Raw genomic sequence first — 24,078 nt, 5'->3', positions numbered from 1 at the left:
GATCCAGCTATACCTCTCTTGGGCATATACCCAAAAGATGCTCCAACATAAAAAAAAGACACGTGCTCCCCTATGTTCATAGCAGCCTTATTTATAATAGCCAGAAGCTGGAAATAACCAAGATGCCCTTCAACAGAGGAATGGATACAGAAAATATGGTACATGTACACAATCGAATATTACTCAGCTATCAAAAACAATGACTTTATGAAATTTGTAGGCAAATGGCTGGAACTGGAAAATATCATCCTGAGTGAGGTAATCCAATCACAAAAAAACACACATGGTATGCACTCATTGATAAGTGGCTATTAGCACAAATGCTTGAATTACCCTAGATGCCTAAAACAAATGAAACTCAAGACGGATGATCAAAATGTTATTGCTTCACTCCTTCTTTAAAAGGGGAACAAGAATACCCTTGGCTGGGAATAGAGAGGCAAAGATTAAAACAGACACAGAAGGAACACCCATTCAGAGCCTGCCCCACATGTAGCCCATACATATACAGTCATCCAATTAGACAAGATGGATGAAGCAAAGAAGTGCAGGCCGACAGGAGCCGGATGTAGATCGCTCCTGAGAGACACAGCCAGAATACAGCAAACACAGCGGCGAATGCCCGCAGCAAACCACTGAACTGAGAATAGGACCCCCGTTGAAGGAATCAGAGAAAGAACTGGAAGAGCTTGAAGGGTCTCGAGACCCCTTATGAACAACAATGCTAAGCAACCAGAGCTTCCAGGGATTAAGCCACTACCTAAAGACTATACATGGACTGACCCTGGACTCTGACCTCACAGGTAGCAATGAATTTCCTAGTAAGAGCACCAGTGGAAGGGGAAGCCCTGGGTCTTTCTAAGACTGAACCCCCAGTGAACTAGATTGTTGGGGGGAGGGCGGCAATGGGGGGAGGATGGGGAGGGAAACATCGATAAGAAAGGGGATGTTTGCCCAGAAACCAGGAAAGGGAATAACACTCGAAATGTATATAAGAAATACTCAAGTTAATAAAAAAGATGATTTATTTAAAAAAAGAATAATTGTGGCTTCATAGAAGAAATTTGGAAGCGCTCCAGGTCTTTCAATTTTGTGGAATAGTTTGGATAGTATTAGTATGAAGGTCGGATAGAATTCTGTACTGAATCCATCTGGACCTGGGCCCCTTTTGGTTGGGAGACTTTTAATGACTACTTTTATTTCTTTGGAGATATGGGGTTATTTAAATGGTTTATCTGGTCCTGATTTAACTTTGTTACCTGGTATCTTTCTAGAAAATTTTCCATTTCGTCCAGATTTTCAAGTTTTGTTGAATATAGCCTTTGTTAGTAGGATATGATGGTTTTATGAATTTCCTCTGATTCTGTTATTTTTGTTTCCCTTTTCATTTCTGATTTGCTAATTTGGCCATACACTTTGTGTGTTCTGGTTAGTCTGGCTAAGGGTTTATCTATCTTGTTGATTTTCTCAAAGAACCAGCTTTTGTTTCTGTTCATTCTTTGTATCATCCTATTTGTTTCTACTTGGTTGAAATAAGCTCTGATTTTGATTATTTCCTGCTTTTTACTCCTCCTGGGTGTATTTGCTTCTTTTTGTTCTAGAGCTTTTAGGTGGGCTGTCAACCTGCTGATATATGCTCTCTCCTGTTTCTTTCTGCAGGCACTCAGAAGTATGAGTTTTTCTCTTAGCACAGCTTTCATTGTGTCCCATAAGTTTGAGTATGTTGTACCTTCATTTTCATTAAATTCTAAGAAGTCTTTAATTTATTTCATTATTTCTTCCTTGAGAAGGTTATCATTGAGGAGAGCATTGTTCAATTTCCATGTATATGTGGGCGTTCTTTCCTCATTGTTATTGAAGAAAAGCTTTAGCCCGTGGTTGTCTAATAGGATGCAGGGGGTTATTTCTACCTTTCTGTATCTACTGAGGCCTGTTTGATGACCAATTATATGGTCAATTTTGGAGAAAGTACCATGAGGTGATGAGAAAAAAGATATATTCTTTGTTTTAGGATAGAATGTTCTATAAATATCTGTTAAGTCCATTTGTTACATGACTTCTCTTAGTCTGTCTATGTCTCTGTTTAATTTCTGTTTCAATGATCTGTCCTTTGATGAGAGTGGGGTGTTGAAATGACATTATTATTGTGTGAGGTACAATGTGTGCTTTGTGCTTTAGTAAGGTTTCTTTTATGTATGTAGGTTCCCTTGTTTTTGGAGCATAGATATTTTGTATGGAGAGTTCATCTTGGATTTTTCCATTGATGAATATGAAGTGCCCTTCCTTATCTTTTTTGATGACTTTCTGTTGAACATCGATTTTATTCGATATTAGAATGGATACTCCAGCTTGCTTCTTCAGACCATTTGCTTGGAGAGTTCTTTTCCAGCCTTTCACTCTGAGGTAGTAACTGTCTTTGTCTCTGAGGTGTGTTTCCTGTAGGCAGCAAAGTGCTGGGTTCTCATTGTGTGTCCAGTTTGTTAAGCTGTGTATTTTTATTGGGGAATTGAGTCTATTGATGTTGAGAGTCATTAAGGAATAGTGATTGTTGCTTCCTTTTGGGGGGGGAACAATGGGGAATTTATTTATTCAGAAACATCCATAATTTGTCACAAAAGTGCCTTGAAGAATAATAAAAAGCAAGCATAATATTCAAAATGAACATTCCCTAAACAGAAACTAAATGTCAGCACTGAGAAGTAAAACATCCTGGTACATGGTTGCACAATTGTGACCATAGTGTAAGAGCCCACCAGCAAGTAGTGATTTTCTTGTGTTCTAGCTAGCCAATCATGGATGTATTTGACTTGTTTACACTCATCATAAAGATGTGAATCTATTCTGCCTTAGTGTTTTTGCTTTCAACATTTATTGCTGTCTAAAAGCCATTGAAACAGAGAACTGTTCCTTTAGTAGCTGATTCAAATTCTAAAGGTGAGGCAACACTGTAGGCTCTTCCCTAGAGCATGGAGCCTTCTGGAGAGACTTCCATTTTTTTTCTTAAAACCCTCGTCACAACTCTTCATCCCAGTTTAAGATCTACTTTGAAACATTTCAGCTTACAGTCTTCCTTCACTAGCCTGCCCCACACTACTTGTCTTTTGAGTATCATTTGCAGAGCTCTCTGTTGATTCCTTTTATATTTGTTTCTGAATGTGAAATTATGTTTGTGTGCTTGTATTCTCTTTGTTTTATTGCAAAATGTTTAGGTTCTTGCTTTTTCTAGGGTGCAACTTGCCTCCTTGTGTTGGGCTTTACCATTTATTATCCTTTGTATGGCTGGATTTGTAAAAAGATATTATGTAAATTTGGTTTTGTCACGGAATATCTTGGTTTCTACATCTATGATCATAGAGAGTTTTGCTGGATACAGTCAGCTGGGCTGGCATTTGTGTTCTCTCAGGGTCTGTATGACATCTGTCCAGGATCTTCTGGCTTACATAGTCTCTGGTAAGAAGTCTGGGATAATTCTGATAGGTCTGTCTTTATATGTTACTTAACCTTTTTCCCTCACTGCTTTTAATATTTTTTCTTTGTATTTTGCATTTGGTGTTTTGACTATTATGTGATAGACAGGTTTCTTTTCTGGTCCAATCTATTTGGAGTTCTGCAGGCTTCTTGTATATTTGTGGGCATCTCTTTCTTTAGGTTATGGAAGTTTTCTTCTATGATTTTGTTGAAGATATTTACTGGTCCTTTGAGCTGGTAATCTTCACTCTCTTCTATACCTATTATCCTTAGGTTTGATCTTCTCATTGTGTCCTGGATTTCCTGTATGTTTTGGGCCAATATCTTTTTCCATTTTACATTATCTTTGACAGTTGTGTCGATTATTTTTATGGAATCTTCTGCTCCTGAGATTCCCTCTTCTATCTCTTGTATTCTGTTGGTGATGCTTGTATCTATGGCTTGTTGTCTCTTCCTTTGGTTTTCTATATCCAGGGTTGTCTCCATTTGTGCTTTATTTATTGCTTCTTTTTTCATATTTAATTCTTTCACCTGTTTGATTGTGTTATCCTATAATTCTTTCAGGTATATTTGTGTTTCCTCTTATATGCTTCTAATTTTTTATTTGTGTATTCCTGTATTTCTCAAAGGGAGTTCTTTATGTCTTTCTTGAAGTCCTCCATCATCATGCTCAAATGTGATTGTAAATCTAGATCTTACTTTTCTGGTGTGTTTGGATATTCAGTGTTTGCTTTGGTGGGAGAATTGGGCTCCGATGATGCCATGTTGTCTTGGTTTCTCTTGCTTTAGTTCCTGTGCTTGTGTCTTGCCATCAGGTTGTCTCTGTCTTCTTCAGCTATTTTTGACAGTGGCTAGACTGTCCTATAGACCTGTGTGTCAGGAGAGCTGTAATCCTGTTTTCCTGTTTTCCTTCACCCAGTTATTGGGACAGAGTGTTCTGCTTTCAAGCATGTAGTCTTTCCTGTCTACTGGTCTTCAGCTGTTCCTGTGAGAGTGTGTCCTGAGTCCACCAGGCACATCATTTGGACCAGATATGTTGGTCTTACCTCTGGTCTCGGGCCTGAAGTTATTCCTTGGGTCTCTGTTACAGCTCTCAATGAGGGCAGTAACCAGAACAGTCTGCCCCGCCTTCTCTCAAGTCCCTGTGCACAAGGGGCCCAGATTGTGCTAGGTGCTTTCCTCTAGACTCAGAAATGTGGGCAGAGAGTAGTCTTCTCTGGTTTCCTAGGCATGTCTGCCCCTCTGAAGTTCTAGCTCTCCCTCCCACAGGATTTGTGTTCAGGGAGCTGTTTGATTGGGTCCCTTCATATCCAGGCACAGTTTGGAGTGCAGGGCACCTGCAGCTTGAGTCAAGCTATAATTTCTTAAATGTTAGCCAATCATGAAACTGTCAAGCAAGAAATCCGTTCAATCTGCTGAAAACATGTTTAAAAAAAAAAAAGACAAGAACTTATGCGCTTGGACCTTCCACACCCATTCCCTGCATTTGAGAAGTTGGAGAAGTCAAAACTCATTTTGAATAAAAACTCTCTGCTTTGTATATGACTTGGACACGTAGTAGTCTTTGACAAACCTGTAATCTGGGCATAGCAAAGGTCCCTAAGTTCTCCATTCTCCACGTAGATGTTCTTACCTATAACACTTACATATACACACACCTACATACATATATACGTACATACTTACATGCATACATACATACATACAACATTAAAATTTCAGTTAATGAAGACTCACTGAAATATTTGAAATAATAGACATATGATCAAGATAACTTAGAGTAAAGAACAATTTAATTTAAAATGTGACCATAAGAACAGAATTCAGCAAACCAGTGTCATGATAGGGGGGTAAGGGAGGATTTGTCAGCAGCAGATCCACTGTGTTAGGGTGCTGGAGGATGTTCTTTGGAGACTTGTTGATCTCTACAGGGTTCTGTTCATTCATGGCCAGGACCTGTGAGAGTCTCAGGGAATAAAAAGTCTTTCATCCAAGGGGAGGGGTTTCCCCACTACATCCTTCCAGGTAACTTTCTCTTCATGCCCAAGGGATCCTGGCCTAAAGACTCTTTCTTCTACTGCTTTGATCACATCCAAGTTGAAGATTCCCTATGGGTGGCAACCCTATTCTGAAGGTGAACCACTCGGAGGAGCAGAGAGTAACTAACTTGCCCTTTTTTAACTATTACTGACAAGTTTTCTCCTCTTTCCCAAACTTCCCTCCAGTGGTTAACTAGGATGTTTAAGGGTAGATTCATTCTGTCCCATTCCCAAAGCAATGTCAATCCAAGTGCAAGATCACAGAATGAGATAACCAACAAACCTAGAGAAAGGCAATCAACACACAGACAATTTGCCCCTGCCATTGGTTCACAAACCAGGTTATATCAAGATGCAGTCAACTTCTGCCAATACAGCAGTCCAAGAACACAGAGAAAGACAATATACACACAGACATTTTGTCCCTGCCATGGGCACAAAAAGCAGTTAGTTAAGCAACTCAGCTGGCTCCTTTCAGTATTGGGTCTAACAGGTGCCAAAAGAATGGGAATCCTACTGACTCCCTCTGGAGAGCCTGAAGCATCTTCCAGTCTCCCCATTGTCGGGGCATTATGGCACATCTGCCCTCCAAAATTTACTATACCAGATCAAAGGCTTTCCAGCAGACACTGTGCTCATGAGCCAAAAGTGAAAGCAAAAGACAGAGAGACAAACATAATCACTTAAGAGTAGGCAGACACCTGATGCTGAGACAGGGTGGGTCTTTTTCTCTACATCAGTCTAATCAGTGATCACTTGGGCGGTAGGGTGGGGATGGGGACCTCTTTGAATCCCAGACAAGCCCCGAATGTAAGACCCAGACACTTGGTCAGTGGTTCTTACCTCAGTGTACCCCGGAGTGGAATACGGAGACACAGATTGATGCAAAAGAAAAAGGTCTATTTTCAGGGTGTGTCGGGTCTACCTTCAATTAGTCCCTCAAGGCAAGTGACTAGAAGGCAACCCTGAATGGTGATTACAAGCAGTCAATATACTTTTTAGGGGCACAGATTACCTCATCAAGGCTAATGTTCAAATATTTTGGCTAAGCATATTGACCTGTAAATCTATTGGGGAAAAAGTATCAGTACATTCTAAGAGTTTTCTACGAGAATGTTCCTGTGGGTGGAGAATGGAACTTGACCAAGCCTTGACCAAAGGTGGGTGGGTGCAAAGATAGCAAAACCTCCTAAGGTCCTTCAATTATACTCCAAGTGAGGACATTGTGAAGACCAACTGAACCTAGGGACGTGCTGGCCATCCAGTCTACATGAAAGACTGAACTCTGAGTTCAGTGAAAGACTGTCTCAAAAAACAAACAAACAAACAAACAAACAAACAAAAAACAAAAATAGTGAGGGGCTGAGAAAATTATCCACAAAAGTCTAGATGTGCATTAATACACAGATACACAGACCTGTACACACTGGTAGTTTACCAAAAACAATGAATATTTTCTAGACTGTTATTGACCCAAACTATTCTTAGAAGGAGCCACAATAGGCAGGCTTTTGTTCTTCTTGGTTTCATAATTGAATATCCTTGACTTTCCATTCTAAATTTTCTTCATCTTATCTCTCATTCTGAATGAAAAAGAGCATATATCTAGAGTGTGAAGAAGATAACTTCTTGGAAGAAGCCAAAATAGCCAGGCTTTTGTCCTGCTTGGTTTTGTAATGGAATGCCTTCTGATTTTCCATTCTAAACTGGGCTTCTTCTATCCTTTTCCTTTGTATGAGAAAAAACAGGTGCCTGGCCTTTCCACAGGTTGCAATGTAAGCTACATGAGGAAATGGAGCAGAACTACAAGGAAAAGCTAAGGTCAGACAACTCAGGGAGATTTCACCACTACTGACCCAGGAATTTACCTCAGTAGCAGTCAGGGGAGGATTCTACTGTTTTTCTCTTGAATGTGGCTCCAGCAAGGTTACAACTAGTAGTATAACTTGATATAGGTCAGAGAGATGCTACATTAGAGAACTTAAGCATGTAAAGAAATACTTTCTGAACATTTTATCTGAACTACAGTCAAGATAACTTTATGTTATTTAAATCAAATCAATGAAGTCAGTCATAGTTTAAAATACAATTGATCAAATATTGATCAGGAAGAACACAATATTTTACTACTCAGTATCCTTTGATTTTTCCTTCCTCTAGTTGAAAACTCTCATGCTTCACATCTATGAAGAGCAACTCCCTGACAAATAGACGAACAAGCCTTTTATTTCGGTGGTAGTGCACTTTGCTTTTATGGGTTAACAGAACAAGCAGTATGAGAATCCTTATTGTTTTCTGAACCATATACAGAGGATGAGCTATGTGAGCCATGTAAATATTGTTCTGGGAAATGATGTCACAAAATGGTTTAAGAACTGGCTAATGGTGACTGGACAGATAGGTAACTGAGTTGGAGTACTTCCTGTGCAAATTTGTGTTTAAATCCCTAGGACCTGAATAAAAAGCAAGGCATACCACATGTGCATATATAATATAAGCATTAGGGCAGTGACAAAAGAATATCTGGGGCACACTGGTTGCCAGCCTAGATCAAGATTCAACAAGAAACCCTGTAGCAAATTACTAAGGTGGAGAGTGATAGGGCAAAATTCAGACTTCCTTCTCTGGAGTGTGTAACTTCACACATATCTAGGAATGGCAAGTACATGTGTACACACACACACACACACACACACACATATATATATATACATATATATACACACACACACACACACATATATATATATATATATGGAGTATATGGAGAGAGAGAGAAAGAGAGAGAGAGAGAGAGAGAGAGAGAGAGAGAGAGAGACTAATACAAATAATAAGAGAAATAGGAGGGAAATAAAAAAGAGAGAGAGAAGTGCACAGTGTTGGCAAAAAAACTGACTTTACGGCTTTACGGTTACAGCTACTGGTTACCTCCAAATCCAATGATGACATCACCCCTAGATGACAAGATACTTGTGTGTCTATTGCCATGGCAACTGCCACACATTCCCAAAATTCACTTCACCTGTGCTGTACCTTTCCTGTGCATGATTATGCCATGACCCCCCCCCCAAAATAGGCACAGTCCCCAATCTCATCTCTTCCTCCTCTTCATCCTCCTCTTCTTTCTCCTCTTCATCCTCCTCCTTCTCCACCTCCTCTTCTCCCTCTTCTTCCTCATCACTTCCCTACTTGTCTGAATTCATCTCTTCTTGTGGAGCTGTGGCCTAGTGTGATCTGTCCAGATATGAGCTTTTAACTCAACATCTGGTGCTGAGACTCAGGGATTGCTATACCACCTAGGTGTGACCAATACCATGGCCACAGTCACTGCCTTTGGCTAACATGTCTGACCAACCACCACCGCCGCTGCCGCTGCCATGTGTTTGTACTGCCACCAAGGCCACCACATGGTTTTCTGTCAATGCAGCTGAAAACCACTGTCACTGTCACTGCCACTGCCACTGCCACTGCCACTGCCACTGCCACTGCCACTGCCACAGCCACTGTGGGACACATGGACTTCACCACATAGATGGCCCCTGCCACCAGACACAAAGACTTCCAAAATGTAGGATAGTTGCTGCCATGTAGGTTAATCCCCACTGGCCTAACCTCATTACGAAAGGTCCACCAGCTGCACAGTCCCACCCTTCTTGCTACCAGAGTGCTAGTCTTTCTCCCACCACCATTGGTGGAATGCTAAGATTTTCCCTCTAGTCACAAGAGAAGGCTCCATACCCCAGATAGGGGTATAGTCAACTTCTATGGGCCTAGGGGTTGGTGTTTCACAATCCCTTTAAGCAGACTCCTAACTGATCTACAAAACAAAACTTTGGATTTTGGGTGACTCCCCTCCCAAAAGAAACTCTCATAACCCCCTCCCTCAGGTTTTTGCAGCAGTGTAGCAAAACCTAGGCCTAGGTGGGTTGTTTTCCTGTGAGTCTAGGACACATTGATACCTCTACTTGTTCACATGATGATCTGGACATCTAGCCTGGCTGTTTATTTGTATTCACTGTTGACTCTTTCTCAGAATCCCTGGTACAAATAGTTCAATAACATCCCATCCCCATTGTCCAATGGGCAATTCATTGTCTTTGACCATGCCTCCAGGCTCCCCACTGTGGTGTTACCTGGAAAATCTTAAATCTCTAAAGTTAACACATGACTTGAGGAAATTAAAGCTGGTATCCCTCTGCAATAAGGTTTAGATTCAGTACCATTAGACAACATCTTTAAATGACCAGTTAATGGCACACTATATCCAATTATTTCAAGGGATTTTAATACATACTGCCAGTGGCTGGTAAATGCAAAGAGGTCCCCTGTGATCAAGCATTTACCTATCTTCATTCCAACCCCTTTCTCTGTTCTTTTTCTCCAACTCAATTTCTTCTGGCCTTGAAACCTCAACAGGATGACACTACAATCCTCAGTCCAGCTAACGATCCACCTCCTTTACCCTGCATACTTGTTTCTATGCCTTCAAAAACCCCAGTCACCACCTTCAAAAAACCCAGCTAGCACAGCAGTTTCTTCCTCTCAGCAGGTTACCCCAAAGCCTCCTTGTTTGACCTCTCCAAACTCCACCCCTCTTTCTGTGACAGCTGAAGGTGGCTCCAATCGCCCTGAATTGGCACCTACTTTCAGCCATCACATCTGTCGCTCTAAGACCACAGCCAAAGCCCCCACAAGTTCTTCTCCTGCAGGAACACCTGACCCAGCTTTGGTCCTTCCTTTAAGTGAAGTTGCTAGGGTAGATGACCTAGTCAGTATACATGTTCCTTGCTCTCTAAGTGACTTTATCAAATACAAAGCAGACTGGGATCCTATACCTTTAACTCCTGGGCCTTCACTGAAATGTTTCAGTATATTACTCAATCTTACAACTTGGCTTTCCACAATGTACATATGATTCTAACTAATAATTTACTTCCTGATGATGCTGGTAAGTTTGGAAGAAGATGAGAATACATGCAGACAAGACTTATAAAAGAGATGAAACACGTCTAATCAGTTCTGAGACAGTACTTTACCAAGCTCCTCAATGGAATGCTCATTCCCCAAGTGGTATTTTAGCCAGGGATAGATTCATAATCTGCCTTTTGGCTGGTCTCCATAGGGCAGCCTTTAAACCAGTAAATTTTGAAAAACTCCAAGAGGTCATGTGGGACAAACAAGAAAACCTGTTGTAATTTCTAGAGTGCCTTACAAAGTCCTTATTACAATATACTAATCTAGACCATGAAACCCCAGAAAATAAGCAACTTCCAATGACCTACTTTTTTCTCAGAGATAGTCCAACATTTGTAAATTCATTTGGAATATCAAAAACCAAGGATAGTGAAAACTATACTCAACAGCAAATGAACTTTTGGGGGAATCACCATCCCTGACTTCAAGCAGTATTACAGAGAAAGAGTGATAAAAATTGTATGAAATAGGTACAGAGACAGGTAAGTAAATCAGGGGAATAGAATCGAAGACCCAGAAATGAACCCGCACACCTATGATCGCTTGATCTTTGACAAAGGAGCCAAAACCATCCAATGGAAAAAAGATAACATTTTCAGCAAATGGTACTTCTTTATCTGCAGGTCACCATGTAGAAGAATGCAAATTGACCCATTCTTTTCACCATGTACAAGGCTTACGTCCAAGTGGTTCAAGGACCTCCACATCAAACCAGATACACACAAACTAATAGAAGAAAAAGTGGGGAAGAATCTCAATCACATGATCACTGGGGAAAATTTCCTGACCAAAATACCAATGGCTTATGCTCTAAGATCAAGAATCAACAAATGGGACCTCATAAAACTGTAAAGCTTCTGTAAGGCAAAGGACACTGTCATTAGGACAAAATGTCAACCAACAGATTGGGAAAAGATCTTTACCAATACTACATCTGATAGAGGGTTATTATACAAAATATACAAATAATTCAAGAGGTTAGACACCAGAGAGCCAAATAACCCTATTAAAAATGGGGAACAGGGCTAAACAAAGATTCCTCAGTTGAGGAATATTGAATAGCTGAGAATTACCTATAGAAATGCTGTACATCCTTAGTCATCAAGGAAATACAAATCACAACAACACTGAGATTCTACCTCACACCAGTCAGAATGGCTAAGTTAAAAACTCAGGTGACAACAGATGCTGGTGAGGATAAGGAGAAAGAGGAACACTCCTCCGTTGTTGGTGGGATAGCAAACTGGTACCACCACTCTGGAAGTCAGTCTGGGGGTTCCTCAGGAAATTGGACATACCACTACCTGAGGACCTGGCTATATTTCTCCTGGGCAAATACCCAAAAGATGCTCAAACAAACAACAAATACAGATGCTCCACTATGTTCATAGCAGTCTTATTTATAATAACCAGAAGCTGGAACAAACCCAGATGCCCTTGAATGGATACAGAAAATGTTGTACATTTACCCAATGGAGTACTACTCAGCTATCAGAAACAATGACTTCATGAAATTCATAGTCAAATGGATGGAACTAGAAAATATTATCCTGAGTGAGGTAACTCAATCACAGAAAAGCACACATGGTATATATACACTCACTGATAAGTGGATATTAGCCCAAAAGCTCGAATTACCAAAGATGCAATCCACAGACCACATGAAGCTCAAGAAGAACAATGACTGAATGTGGATTCTTCACTCCTTAAAAGGGGGAACAAAAATATCCATAGGAGGGGATATATAGGCCAAGTTTAGAGCAGAAACTGAAGGAATGGCTGTTCAGAGCTTTCTCCACATGTGTGTGTGTGTGTGTGTGTGTGTGTGTGTGTGTGTGTGTGTGTGTGATTGTTAGTGTTGTCCCTCTGTCCTGAGCAACATGTGGGCAATCAGCAGCCCCATGTCCTTCCTGGTGGCATCTAGTGCATGGCCCTTTGTCTTGTGGGGGTTAAGTCAGGCTCTTGCCCAATGACCTTGTTAAACACATTTGTAGCAGGAACCTGGTAGTGCCTGAGGCTTAGAAGACCAGGAGACTGGGGCAAAGGCTTGGACTGGTCACATAACCTATGCCAGCATAAGGTAATTTTGTCTGTGGGCCTTTTCATCTCTCTCATGGTACATTTTATAGGCCTGTTCCAAGATTGCTGCTTGTGGGTTCAGGAGTTACCTCTCCAAACATCTAAGTGGCTTTTTTTTCCCATTTTGTTTTTATTGGATATTTATTTACGTTTCTAATGTTATTCCCTTTCCCCGTTACCTGACTATAAACCCCCTAAACCCCTCCCCTTCTTATATAAAGGTGTTCACCTCCCCACCTACCCCCCCACATTCCCTTACACTGGGAACCTTGACACAACAAAAGGTTACTAGTTCCTTCAGTACCGAATAAGGCATTCTCTGCTACACTTGCAGTTGGAGCCATGGGTGAGTCTTTGGGTAGTGGTTTAATCCCTGGGAGCTCTGGTTGGTTGGCATTGTTGTTCTTATAGGGAGGCAAGTCCCTTCACCTCTTTCAATTTTTTATCTAATTCCTCTAACAAGGATCCTATTCTCAGTTCAAAGGTTTGCTTCTAGCATTCGCCTCTGTTTTTGACATGCTCTGGCTGTGTCTCCCAGGAGACATCTATGTCTAGTTCCTGTCAGCATGACATGTACATATCATATATATATATATATATATATATATATATATATATATATATATATATATATACAGCCACAGCTACCTCTTAACCCTCCAGATATTCTCCTAGCATTGTTTAGGGACTACTGAAAAGGCCTGAGCTCCCTTGACCCAACCACTTCCATCACCAGCAGGGAACCCTGGATAGTAATCATTGTATTTGGACAGCCCATCTCCTTCCTCTTGGACACTGGGGATCACTTATTTGGTCCTAATGTGGTTTGGCGGGCCATTTCTCCCTCTTATTCTCTTATTGTCAGGGTAGGAGAATAACCTTACCTTCCTCAGCAGACTTTACTGCTTAGTTGCATTTTTAGAGGTGTTGCTCTTACCCATTTCTTTTTTGTACTGCCAACATGTCCTGTCCCCTTATTGGGATAGGATATTCTGGCTATGTTGGGAGTCTCCATTTCCTCTGTTATTTCCATTTGCCTAAACCCAAGTTCGCCAGCAGCCCCTCTGTTCCTTCTTCTAGCCAGGCAATATATTAACCTTAGTGTGTTGTTTTTTTACCAGCTTCTCAGGTAGCCCCCCAAGTCTGGGACATCCAGAACCCCACTGTTGCTAAATAGCCTCTTCTTGTCATCCAACTACTGAACTCTTCCAGGACCTTGCTCTATTAAGCTCCAGAAGAAGTAGAGACCAGCCATCTTTCCCTCAACCCTAAAAAATGAGACATCATTCCAGCAGCTGTGCTTGACCCCGTTAGATTAGACAAGGCTTTCAATTCTTTATGGCACTCAAGTATATCACTCCCTACCTGCAAGCTGGTCAGGAGTTTGCACATTGGTATTCTTTTCTTAAACTAGGAGTAATTCAGGGAAACAAGCCCCTATCAGTCCCAGTTATAGATATGCTCAACATAAGAGCGCAGTTCAGAATGTGTCACTCCTGATCACTGCAGGAATAACCATACATGCTGGTTGTGGAACAGCAGGGCTGACTACTTCCCTAACCCTATGCGGTAAATTCATTTCAGAGATTAGCACCAGTTTTCAGGAAATGTCTGAAACCATGCTCCTTGTCCAGAAATAGACTGATCCTTTGGCAACAATGGTGCTTCAGGACTGAAGGGCACTAGATGGGCTGACAGCTAAAGAAGGTGGCCTTTGCCTGTTCCTCCAGGAAGAATGCTGTTTCTACACCAACCAATCTTGAATAGTAAGAAATAAAATTGAGCAGCTACAATCAGACATCCAGAATCATAGAGAAAATGAAGCCTCCAATTCCTGGATTTTCAAAAACCCTATACGAAAATGTGTTGAGAGCTTTTTCCTGCTTCTAGTTGTTTGACATTTGTCACCGAGCTTGGACGAGGAAGTAGGCTTAGATAAGAATAGTAGTGGCCATGGGGCTTTGTTTACTACTTTGCTGAATTATTTCCTTATGTAATCTTTTTGCTTACTACTCTAATTACTATCTTGTGTGCTCTCTGTTTACTACTTCACTTTATTACTTTGTCTTTGGTCTAAGAAATGACCGTGTTTTTTGGATATACCTAGAATGATATAAAAGTAGGCTGGAGAGAAATAAAGCTGTTTCAGTCTCAGTATGGGCCGGAGTCAGTTATAATTTTATCTAACATTTTTCTTTTTCAATCCTAACTCCCTCACTTGAGACTGACTGAGCTGACTTGGTCAGAAGTGAATATTCCTCTTTGTAATGCCTTTTCTCCTCATTTTCATGATGTTACTATTTGTTCTCTGCCTCATTAATCTCCCTTCCACATTCCTTCAAAGACAAATGCAAAAAGTCTCTAACCAAACAATTATTTCCTGTTACAGGATTACCAGCCCTTCTTCACAGAGGAGTCTGATGCAAATGATTATGAAGCAGAACCTCATGGTGAAAGTAGGCTACACCTTCAAATTGATGATATCCCCTGACTACAGGAAGCATTTTAAAAGACCCAATGCCCTTCTTCCCCTTTCACCATCAGCTTCCCCAGCCCCCTTTTTTCTTCTTTTTATGGTAGGAAAAAGAGAGGTAGATTAGCATCAGAAGCTGTCTACAGCCTTGGAATCCAGCAATGATATTACCTCTTGTCGACAAGGACCCTCATGAGTCTGTTGCTCATTGCAACTACCACATATTCCCAGTGTTCCGTTCACGTGCCTGTTGCCTGAACTCTGTGTGGTGGTGCGTGTGATTAAGATTACATCATGACTCAAATAAAAGCCAGAGACTCCAAACTGCTCACCCCTTCTTCGCCCCTGCTTCCTCATCACTTCATCACTTCCCCCCAATAAACCTCTTCTTGTGGAGCTGTGCTTGCCTGGTGTGGTTTGTCTGGATACAAGCTGCCTTCTAACACAGTACAAAGTGTGATTGAGACACAGCACAGTGAATAATTACACTCACTCAGAGTCATGTGTTTAGAGAGACTTAACATAGTCTTTCTTAGAAAAATTAATTCACAGACAAAAATGTGTTCATGAGCAATGATAAGGCATAAAAATTCAGCAAGTTACTTGACATAGGTGCCAGGGATGATCTGAGTTGTGTCTGGAGTTTTTGCACTAATGACCATGCTATACTGGGTAACTTATGCAGCAAAGCTGCTCTAATAGCCACAGTATGTGGACATCATATGTCAATTATTGTCTATTTTTATGAAAAATATTCATGATGTTTGATGAACATGAGACTTCATAGGCAATCAATGAAATTTAACGTGGACGTACCAGTTTCTAGATATTATGTTAGTTTTCTCTATGTTTCTATTCCAAAAAGTAGCTGTGTGGATGATTATGTTAGAGGGAGGAATGGAAGATGACTTAATTAAAGCCATTGTTAAATGGAAATCTCAACCTCCAACTTTCACATTTTTCTGGATCCAACGGGATGATAAACCTCACATATTCTGTTCAATACATACATATATTATATTATATTATATTATATTATATATCTTCCAGTTTCATAAGTTTTAGGTTTTTAATTGACTGTATATGAAGAAAATACCAATATCCCTCTCATCTCTCTCCCTCTTACCACTATTTCTCTCTCTGTGAGAGAGAGTGTGTATGTGTGTGTGTGTGTGTGTGTGCATGTGTGTGTATGTGTATGTGTGTGTCTGTGTGTGTGTGCGTGCATGTATGTGTTTGTGTGTGAATGTGGATGACATGGAACACATGAACAGGTTATAGGACAACTTCACATTCTGACCTTAACATTCCTTCTTGCTTGAGACAACATATATTTGTTATTTTATCTGTAAGGTACACTAATGCAGCTGGTCTGTGTGCTTCCAGAAGATTTCTGTCTCTGCTTCTTGTCTTTCATTTGGTTTTATGTTGGTTCTGGAGATCCAAATATAGTTCTGCACTCTTGTTTGGTAAATGCGTAACCCATGAACTTTCCTTAAGCTCAAATTAGTTCTTAGTTATGGGGTACACTGAGAATTTTAATTTCTCTGGAAACCAGCATGTTTTTGATTGAGATAAATGAGAAAAAAAAGTGCTGAGTGCTCTTGCTGAATGTTCACAGTACACATCAATGTGCTCTAAATGATGCAATATCAGTTACTGACTTGCCCTCAGCTTATTCTTATCTCTAAATTTGGGATCTTTCTTTCTTCTTAGACGTTCAAAATAAAGTCAACATTTCTGACTACATTTCTGTGCTACTAATCCAACACAGTCCTTTGAAGCAAATCTGCTTGTATCTTCAACAAAAACGCAAGATGGGGAATAGGAAGAAGAAGCATAGAGAAACAGCAAAAGAAACAAATTATCATGCACTAGATTATTCAAGAAACTCTAAAATGACTGTGATGTTGTTGTCAGACCCCATAGTGGCTTTACCTCAGAAGTGCAACCCACAGAGCACAGATTGACAAAGTGAGTGTTGCAATACATGAGGGTATAAGATTTTTGATCCAGGTATTTGGGGTTGCTCATCCACGCAGGGAGAGGCAACCCCGAACCCAAAAGGACACAACTTTTATTCATTACAGAGGGCAGACTTCAGCAACAGGGTTAGCTGGCCTATTCTTATGCTACACAGGACAAAGGATTTGGTCAGGTATTGACTGGCCAGTTCAAGGGGCTGTTCTGGGCTCAATTACTCACTTTCCTCATCCAGCCCTACACAGGCCTTGGAGAATCACTGAGAAAGGGCTAAGTTGACATGTCCCTTAGTGGGGGAGTGGGTGAAGTGGGTGGTCGGACAGGGTCAGTATGGCATCTTGTGATTGTTCTCAGAATAGGGGGTCTTTCCAAGAACAGTTGTTTCTTTGTTTGTTTGTTTGTTTGTTTATTTTTTTTGTTTTGCTTTGTTTTGTCTTAATTAGCTTAGTCAGAATCTTGATCACCAAAACTTTATCATGTCACTGGGCATCATGACATCAGATGTAGCTCTCAGTTAGGTCACAAGTTTGTCATAGGCATCCTGACCATCACATATATTTCTCAAAACCTTGTTATTACAGTTATGTTTCTCATATCTATGAAACTTTATTTCTTCATTGTCTTCAAAGAGTGAAAAATCTATCTCAGGTGAAGACCTTGTCTTGTTGCTTCCTATCTTTGATAGGAATCATGACATAGGTGTTGTGTGTAAACCTTCCTGTGATCCATGTACTAATTAGCATCATTCATTCTTTGTAGAATTTTATAATAAGAAAAATTCCATTAATTCATTTGGAGCTAAGATCAAATTCTGCTTCCATTGGTTGTGCATCTTTAAACATTTTCCATATGAAGAATATTTGTTTATTAATTGTCTCCCATGGTAGAAAAATGCCTAGAAGAAACCCAAATAAACAGTGTTTCTGAAAGGTCCGTTTGACCAGGCTGTGTACAATTTTCATGTGGAAATGAGCAGTGTTTCTGGACACGAGCTTTAAATATATGAAGGTGAAGGCTGGGAAGAACTTCCACAGTTTAACCTTATAAGGTTTTAAGTTATAAGATTATAAGTGTCTCAGAGTATGCCTTATCTCCTTATCTGGGATTTTGCACTCTGAGATTTCAGTTATTCATGTTTTACAGCAATCTGAAAAACTTTGATGAACTTTTCAAGAAATATTCAAGTCTTAAGTTTTAAATAATGTTTTACAGTATGTACTCATGATTCTTTTATCAATCCACTGATTGTGTTAGTCCCGTATTGTTTCTATTAAAGTTTTATAAATTAAACTTTATTACAAGCAGCAAGCCTCCTAGCTGGAATGAAGATATACTGAAGGGAGACTTGTGTCCCTCTTTTTTTTATATCAGAAAAACAGAGAGAATTGTCCTCAAGAAATCGAGAATCCTACAAGAATCCCATGCTATGAAATCGAATGGACTGGAGGCCTGCACAAAACAGTGTCTCTAGGACAGAGTTTTCAAACAGTTCTGATATTATCGAATCACCTTGCAGGAAAGACCGAGATAGAGATGTAGGTCAGGTTTCTACCTTGGCTAAGACTGCTTAGTTACTCATATATCTTGTTCTCTACTTAAACCTGCACTTCATGTCAGGACACTGAAGGTGGGCTTTGGGAGTCAATAGACCCCAATACTCCTATACCCAATGTGGCCACATTGAGTGGATCTCTCTTTGGTTTCATTACTTATCTCTTTTAACTGGCCTGTTGAAAATGGGTGGTCAACCCTGGTTTGTCCAGGGGCTCTCAAGCCTCTAAATTAGACTCTGACAGTACTAAATACTGGTCTAGAATATAGGAAATAGCCTCTTACTTATATGGTTTTGTTATGCCTATGGTTAAAAAGATCTGGTAGAATATGAGGAAAATGAATATGGGAAAAATACTGGGCTGAAAACTGGAAAAAAAAAAAAACACCCAAAAAGGTGTCTCTTAAAAGGTGGTCAGTAAAATGTGAGGCGGGGAACCTGATTTTGATATAATGGTCTCACATCAAGGCAAATCTGAAGATGTAGTCACCACCCTCTTATTCTAAGAACCCTTCCAAGTTGAGGAAACCAACATACACTTGTGTTCTCTGCAATTTGTCTCCAGCTTTCTGAGATTCAAGTTTTAAAGGCATCTTTTCCATGGGGTCTATTTTTCCTAGCATGATTGAACTTCTTCCATTTGCTGCATGCAGAGTTCCAAATAACATAGAGCAACTCATATGTACAGTCTCCAACTTTAAGACAATTTCAACAATACCATCAAACATGTACTTTCCAAAAGTAACTAGAACAAGCAACTAGGAAACAAATAGTAGCCAGGGTGTTCCCAGCATTAAAATAAAACCAACCTACAATTGCACCGTAGTTGGTCTGCACAGCAGGGTGTACTCAATCAGTTAAGCCAATGCTCACAGGGCTCACACTTCCAGCATTTTCTAAATTACCTCTTTATCTTTCCTGTTAGGCTAGATGCTTTGGAGCCTCTGTCCTGTCCGAAGACCAAGCACCATGCTATTTAGAGTGTGTATGGTTGTTTTTCTGCCAGAGACAGAAACTGTAATCTCTGTGAATTTGAGCCTAGCCTGGTCTACAGAATGACTTCCAAGACAACCAAGGCTGTACAGAGAAACCCTGTCTTCAAATATTAATTAATTAATGGGTCCTGGTTATCAGGCTTGAGCAAGCAGGAATCTTTATTATTGAATGAATGTATCCTCCTGATGCCCTCTTCTTATTACTTTCCTACTAATCCTTCAAGTGTCTTCTGAAATGTCCTTTGTTCTGATATGCTTTCCTTTTCCCATGAACAATGCTACCAGCCTAGTAGCTGAGCATCATGGTGTTTGTAGTATCATAAGCTGACTCCCGATTTTCATCATCTATGAAAGAGAGATAGGTGTTATAGAATAGGTCAGTCCTGGAAGGCATAGGGAGATGGGTTATTTAGTTAGTAAAGATTTTGCTGTACAGGCATGATGACCTAAGTTCAATGTGCAACACTCTGTAAAAATTAGGTGTGTCATTATGACCCTATGACAGTAACACTGGAAAAGAAAAAGTAGGAGAATCTCTGGAGCTTGCTGGCTTGCGAGTCTAGGCAAATTAGTAAGCCTGAAGTTCATTGAGGGACTCTTTCTTAAAATATGATTGGAAGAAATTGTATAAGACAATAAAGTTGAGTTTCTATGCATGCATGCACATATACTGACACATACACATACACATACATACATACATACACAAACATACACGCATATACACATATACACACATACATATACACACAGCACACACTGTTTCCACTTCTGCTTATTTCTTTTTCTCCTTGTCTTTCTTCCATTCATCTTATCTCTTTTCCTTCCTTTTCCTTCTTGTCCTCTCCTGTCTTTTCCTCCTTCTCTTTCATCTTCCTTTCCTTTCCCCCATACTCTCTTTCCCCTTCTTCTCATTTTTTCTCCCTTTTCTTTCTTCTCATCCTTCTCTTGTCTACTCGACGTTGAGAATCATCTGTCATTGGCATGAAGCGCAAAGAATAACAATCTCAATCAGAAACTCATATTGTAATGTCATATGAGTTAAACCCAAGATAAAGATATGAAAGACAGATAGAAATGAATCTTTTTTTGTCAAAATTTCCTCACTATACACAATCATCCAAACGTGATAAAGAGCCCTATTTCCCTAAAGAGGAACTAGCAAACCCTCTCTGTCCTGTGATGAGTCTTAAGTCTGAGAGCCAGACAGCTTGATATGCTCCCAGTCAATAACTTCTTATTGACTGCTCAAAGGAAGCAGCACTCCATCAGACATTAGAGAAGGAATCTGACACCCCTTTGTAGAGATGAAAAATGACCTGAAGTGCTTTGTTACAATGTCAACAAACTGCACTGTCAAGAGATTAGAGGACCTTGAAACTTGGTGGTGAGATAATGACCATTCACATGTAAATGTCACCAACCAGTTGCTAAAAAGATCAAGAACAAGCACTGGATAAGAGGCAGGCAGAAGCTGGTATGTAACTGTCCTTTTATTTAGCAAGCCAGCAGCAATAATTAAAACCATAACTACTGAAACCAGATGTGCTTTAGTGAGTAGAAGTCAAAAGATAAAGGGCAACTTTATAAGAACAATCATTCTTCTGCCCTACCAGTCATCTGAAAAGAAAAAAAAAAAACAAACAAAAAATGAAACCACTTTATATCAGACAGTTTTCAAGAGCATAAATAATGACCTCCATTTCAATACCCCAGTGTTTAGCAGCAAGGTATGATAAATAGTTTTATCCATCAGGTGACTCTGGCAGAAAAGGGAAAATGAATTTGCAAAAAAGAACTGTGAAATATACAGTCTTAAGACTTTTAAAAAAGAGGAGGCATGAAATAAGACCTTTCAAATCATCATGTCCTTTGACCCTGTGCCTTCTCTGAGGAGAGATCATGTAAATAGTAGAACTTAGGTTGGTGGGAAGAAGGCTCAGTTGGAAGTGCTTGCACTGTACAACTAAGGAACCCTGAATCTGGTCCTGTGAACTCATAAAAGCTAAGCAAGAATTCTGTGTGCAAGTGACTCCAGAAGTAGATGGTATATAGTACCAATCCTCAGGTCTTGGTAACCACACGTACATCAAAAACAGTGATTTCCAAGTTAGGCCCCATCTCAGGAGAAAAAATAAAAAATAAAAAATAAAAAATAAAAAATAAAAAAAGAGAGAAAATTGACAACTGAAATCAGCATCTGGCCTCCATACACACCAGTACAAATGAGCATATATGCATACATATGTGCGTGCGTACACACACACACACACACACACACACACACACACACACACACACACACAAAGAAACTGTATCTTTTGGACCATGCCATGCATATTTGATTATTCTGCTTCAAATCTCATTCATCTTCGTGAATCTAATGCAATCTAGGACCCACAAATGAAAGATGATGGCTTGAAAAATTGAATAATAGACCAATCAGATAACTCAGTCACACCATTCCTGGGTATTTACCATAGAACTTCAAATCAGTGTCCCATAAACACTTCCACATAAGTACTGTTTGCAGTGCCTTTCATAGTAACTAAATCATAGAATTTTCCTAGGTCACTGCCAGCAAATGAATGGCTAAGGTAAATGCAGCTCATATACATGATAAGCTTATTTTCAGTCCTGAACAAGGATGAAATTATGCTGACTGTAGGAAATGGATACATACCTCCTTTCTAACAGTCAGCCCAGTGTATACTATTCTCCTGCCTCCTGACTCTACCATCTGTGTTCCACTGTAGTTCCTGAGTTCTTCACAATTTCTCCACAGGACACTCATGAATCCACTTCCTCCATTACTCTAAAATTCCTTCTTATTTCTGTTTTCCTTCTATAATATGGAAAAGATCATCCTGGGGCTTCAATATGAAGCTTCCCAAATACCCAAAATTGAGAATTAGTCACCAATATTTATGTCCAATATTCTTGCTTTCTAGTCTCACTTCTCATAGTCTGCACACATTTTGCCTTCTATTGGAGGTAACATAAGTATCTGGACAATGGAGTGTGAATAGAAGAATACTCATCCACATTTGCAGTAGAAGCATTTGAATGGAACACAGGCTTGTTTCTTCATCATGTATTTCCTTCCTGTGGCCACAGCAACATTCAAATGAAGGTACATTTGCCATAATAAGGACACTGTGAGGAGAAAGACCTGCCAATCTGAGGGACTTTGTGACACAGCCATGTTGTGGTCTAAATGTGAAACATCTTCCATAAGTTCATGTTTTAACACTTGGCCTCTATCTTCTGATACAGTTCAGAAAGTTAGCAGAATTTTTAGGAGGTGAAACCTCTCCAAACAAAATGGGTCACTGAGGGCATGACTTGACACTGTATAGCTTTATGCCACTTCCTATTTATTCTGTTTCCTAAACAAGGATACAAAGTGATCTGTCAGGATTTCTGTTCTTTCTTTATTTTTTTTTCTTTTTTCTTCTTTTCGGAGCTGGGGACTGAACCCAGGGCCTTCCGCTTGCTAGGCAAGTGCTCTACCACTGAGCTAAATCCCCAACCCCGATTTCTGTTCTTTCAACCATGAATTCCTCTCCTGCTATGATGTCTTTCCTCCTTTATGATGGACAATACCCTTCTGGAACTATAAACCCAAATAAGCTTGTTCTCTTATAGGTTGCTTTGGTCAGAGTGTTTTTATCATAGCATCAGGAAAATAGCTAAGACAGACAATACTCCACTTGTCACTTGGACCAGTGATCCATATTAGTTACTTGTTACAACACTGTAAATCAAGCTATCAAGACAATGCCTTTTGTTGCACAGCTCCTTGTGTATATGTAGCACCATTGCATTTTCACTTTACCACATATCCAACTTCATTTTGCCCTCTTCTCATAAACTCCATAAAGTCATGTCTTTTCTCCATACTTTTCACCTGCCTGCTTCAGTATTTGAGATATTGCATCCTATTTGGTAATTCATGCTAAAGGAGTCAATAGTGCCCGCACCATGGTGAATAGTCAGGGTCCCCCAACTGTATTCTTGAAGTTGTGCCCATACACTGTGGGGACACTGTATATACTCACAGTCATGGCAGGTGGCTCCTGTGTAACCAGTGTCACTACAGTTGCAGTAGAAGGTAGTCCAGGTTTGGGCGCAGTGTCCTCCATGTTCACAGTAGTTTGGCAAACACCTAATGGATGTAATAAAAAAACCTCATAAGCCAAGACAGTTGGAATAGAAAGTGCTGCAAAATCTTTACCAGAAATACTAGGAATAGAATCTGCTAACGCCCTATAACTACCAGAGTTAAATGATATGAGAACCACAGTGATGTGCTTCTACTACTGAATAGTGGTAATCTCAGAGCTGATTTCTACCTTTGAGTTAAAGTTTCAATGTTATCACACAGAGAGTTGAATGAAAGTGGGATTATTGTATATAATGGTATGTTTAATGTATTTTTCTCATATTATATGTATGAGTGCTTGCCAACATATTTATAGAAGTACCTCATACATGTGTACCTGATGCTAGAGG

The 24,078-nt window shown here is 40.0% G+C and overlaps 1 protein-coding gene across 5 annotated transcripts in view; it reads right to left on the bottom strand.

The window, feature by feature from the left end:
• Positions 1–24,078, bottom strand: part of Cntnap5a (contactin associated protein-like 5A) — a 1,008,100-nt gene that overhangs the window by 389,356 nt on the left and 594,666 nt on the right. For all 5 annotated transcript variants that reach the window (XR_005492234.2, XR_005492233.2, XM_039090650.2 and 2 more), the window contains exon 11: positions 23,625–23,731. Coding sequence is in view for 3 of the 5 variants with exons in the window: in XM_039090650.2 (XP_038946578.1) it covers positions 23,625–23,731 (107 nt within the window). In the remaining 2 variants the exon portion in view is untranslated. The remainder of the gene's footprint in view (positions 1–23,624; positions 23,732–24,078) is intronic.

This window comes from Rattus norvegicus, chromosome 13 (genome assembly GCF_036323735.1).
Source record: "Rattus norvegicus strain BN/NHsdMcwi chromosome 13, GRCr8, whole genome shotgun sequence".
Classification (NCBI taxonomy): Eukaryota; Metazoa; Chordata; class Mammalia; order Rodentia; family Muridae; genus Rattus; species Rattus norvegicus.
This window is presented reverse-complemented; position numbering and strand designations above follow the sequence as displayed.